At 34.5% G+C, this 2399-nt stretch overlaps 1 protein-coding gene across 2 annotated transcripts in view; it reads right to left on the bottom strand.

Annotated features, from left to right (window-relative positions):
- The window catches only part of LOC101512392 (uncharacterized protein At4g15545-like), an 8805-nt gene extending 6661 nt beyond the window's left edge, over nt 1–2144 (bottom strand). The window contains exons 1-2 of one of the 2 annotated variants that reach the window (XM_004514342.4): nt 1706–2144; nt 791–859 (exon numbers count right to left, since the gene is read on the bottom strand). In XM_004514342.4, coding sequence (XP_004514399.1) covers nt 791–859; nt 1706–1990 — 354 coding nt within the window. In that variant the 5' untranslated portion in view covers nt 1991–2144. The remainder of the gene's footprint in view (nt 1–790; nt 860–1705) is intronic. The other variant, XM_027330480.2, reaches the window with a different exon arrangement.
- Nucleotides 2145–2399: the final 255 nt, after the last annotated feature.

The raw sequence follows: 2399 nt of genomic DNA, 5'->3' as shown, positions 1-2399 counted from the left end.
GGAGGGGGGATAAAAAAAATAGATCTTCACATGCAAGTCGATGTTCATCAGCACATAATATATACAAGGAAAAAGATGCATGCAGTAGTAAAAAGCCAAATGTATATACAAGAATACACATATGTCAGTAGTTGAGTTAAAAATCATATAAGTGAAGGAAAAGATATACTAAACCAACTAATGTAACATAGGGGTAGTGAAATATGAGCATATCTTTGGGAGGATCGATAAACTCATTACTCCATGGTTCATATTAACTTCATGTCCCCCATGTTTGGCTTACAAACGCCATCATTAAAACTCTACAAAGAAAAATTGAATTCTAGAACAACTGTTCAGCACAATATGTAGCCTGCATAAGGAGGCTACCAGCTCAGCAAAATATGTAGTCTGCCAGGTTTGGAACTTCTCAAAAAATGTAATTAACAAACTGGGTTTTGTAGCGTATCAATGTTATTGGTTAGAGTACTAGTGTGGACGCTGTACAGTAATAATTGACTATCACATACTCATTCAGCAATGGTATATTTTACTTTGGCAGCCAACATTTTTCTCAAGCCTCTATCAGTATAATATGAAGTGGTCAAGGATATGAACCCGTGACCAGAAATCGTGGCCTAGTGTTATTATGGTATAAAAGTTGGCTACATTTTCTTAGGCATCTATCAAGTAATGATACATACCATTAGAATAAGTCATTCAAGTAAAAAAATTGAGAATTAAAGACAAACCACACACGGCAAATAATTCAAAACAACACAACAGATACAGAAATGAAATGAACATCCACCCTTGCAAAGTCTCGACTTAGCTTCTTCACTGTTGCTGCCAATTCATCCCTCTCCTTTGTAAGCTTCACCTACAATCAAAATGTACATTACAAAATCATCTACCATTACATTGATCTGTGGAAAATATTTAAATTTCAAAATTTCCAACCAAACATGCAAACAATTTCACAAGCACCAAGGAACCTAATCCGTTGTCTCTTCCTCTCACCAGGTTAGGTTCCTTAAAAACTTCTTCTCTGATAATTACCAACAAATGGCAATAGAATACTAAAATATAACTAACCTTTTTCTTGAGGTATATATATATATATATTTAAAATGAAACAGATATTCTACATTTAATAACCACATCTTTCATACCACCACCAGCCTTCAACATCTGCTGCCATCTCCAATGGTAGAATTTTAAGAACCCACTTTAAGCTTTTAAGTGTGTCCATGTGGTACTCAATTTTCACTCCAATAGGAGTTTTCATCCCTAAGTAGCTTAACTCACAAATATTATCTCTTTTTTCAAAATCTTATATTCTCTCTCTTAATCTATGAAACTCGAAATCACATGTGACATATCAAAATGATACTTTATTGTTAAGAAGCTTGTAAGCAACTCCCATTAGACCATTATTACACATCAACATCATTCATTTCCTCCACTCTCTCTTTCCACTCTTGTACATAGAAAGTTCATCAATTATCACCTAGCACCATTTAGTTATAAAACACTATACATACAGCCTCTATCCCATTTATTTTCAAAATGAGAACTGGATAAGTTGATATTAACAAATAAAAATAAATCAATAGTAAACATACATTATATATCACATAAAATGCAAACAAAAAAAAAACGAAAAAAACGGGGAAGTTTAATAATTTAATAAATAAAATAATTGGGAATTGAGAGTAGGACAGACATTTTCTTCAACGGCCGTGTTGAGGGCAGAGTGAGCCTGTTGTGCGGCGCGAGTGAGCGTAGAGACACGGTCCTCGAGGTCATCGATAAGTCGATCCTTTTCTAGAAGCTTCTGGCGGAGGCGACCGGTGTCGGACTCAAGAGATGAAACCCTAGAAGCGATGGCCATAGAAGTTATTTTCCGGGCGAGATCCAACTGATGGTACGGGTCCGTCGGTATAACCGCCAGAATCTCGTCAGGTAGGTCGAAATCCACTGCATTGCTCCCACCCTGTTGTGACGACATGCCCTAATATCAATTGATTCAAAATCAACGGTCACTAGATAGTGTAGTACCCGAAATTTAAAGGAAGAGAGGAAAGTCGATGAAATGAGAGATAGGGGTCGGTCAGTTGGTGGCTTCTTGTTGCAGAGAGACAGAACGCTCTCTGAAAGAATACAAAAAGAAACAAACAAAAAGGCAAATGACGTTATACAACGTTGGAAAGCACCCAAAAGACCATTTTCAACAATTTTTCTTTTTTACTCTTTTATTTTCAAAATAATTAAATCATTTTATCATTTATTACATAATAAAAATAATTTGATATAAGTACTGGATAAATAAAATAAAAATACTATTTTAATTAAATTATTTTTGTTAAGTATAGTGCTAATAAGTACATAGTAAAAAGATATTATATTGAGAATATATA

Source organism: Cicer arietinum, chromosome 7 (genome assembly GCF_000331145.2).
Source record: "Cicer arietinum cultivar CDC Frontier isolate Library 1 chromosome 7, Cicar.CDCFrontier_v2.0, whole genome shotgun sequence".
In the NCBI taxonomy this organism is placed as follows: domain Eukaryota; kingdom Viridiplantae; phylum Streptophyta; class Magnoliopsida; order Fabales; family Fabaceae; genus Cicer; species Cicer arietinum.
This window is presented reverse-complemented; position numbering and strand designations above follow the sequence as displayed.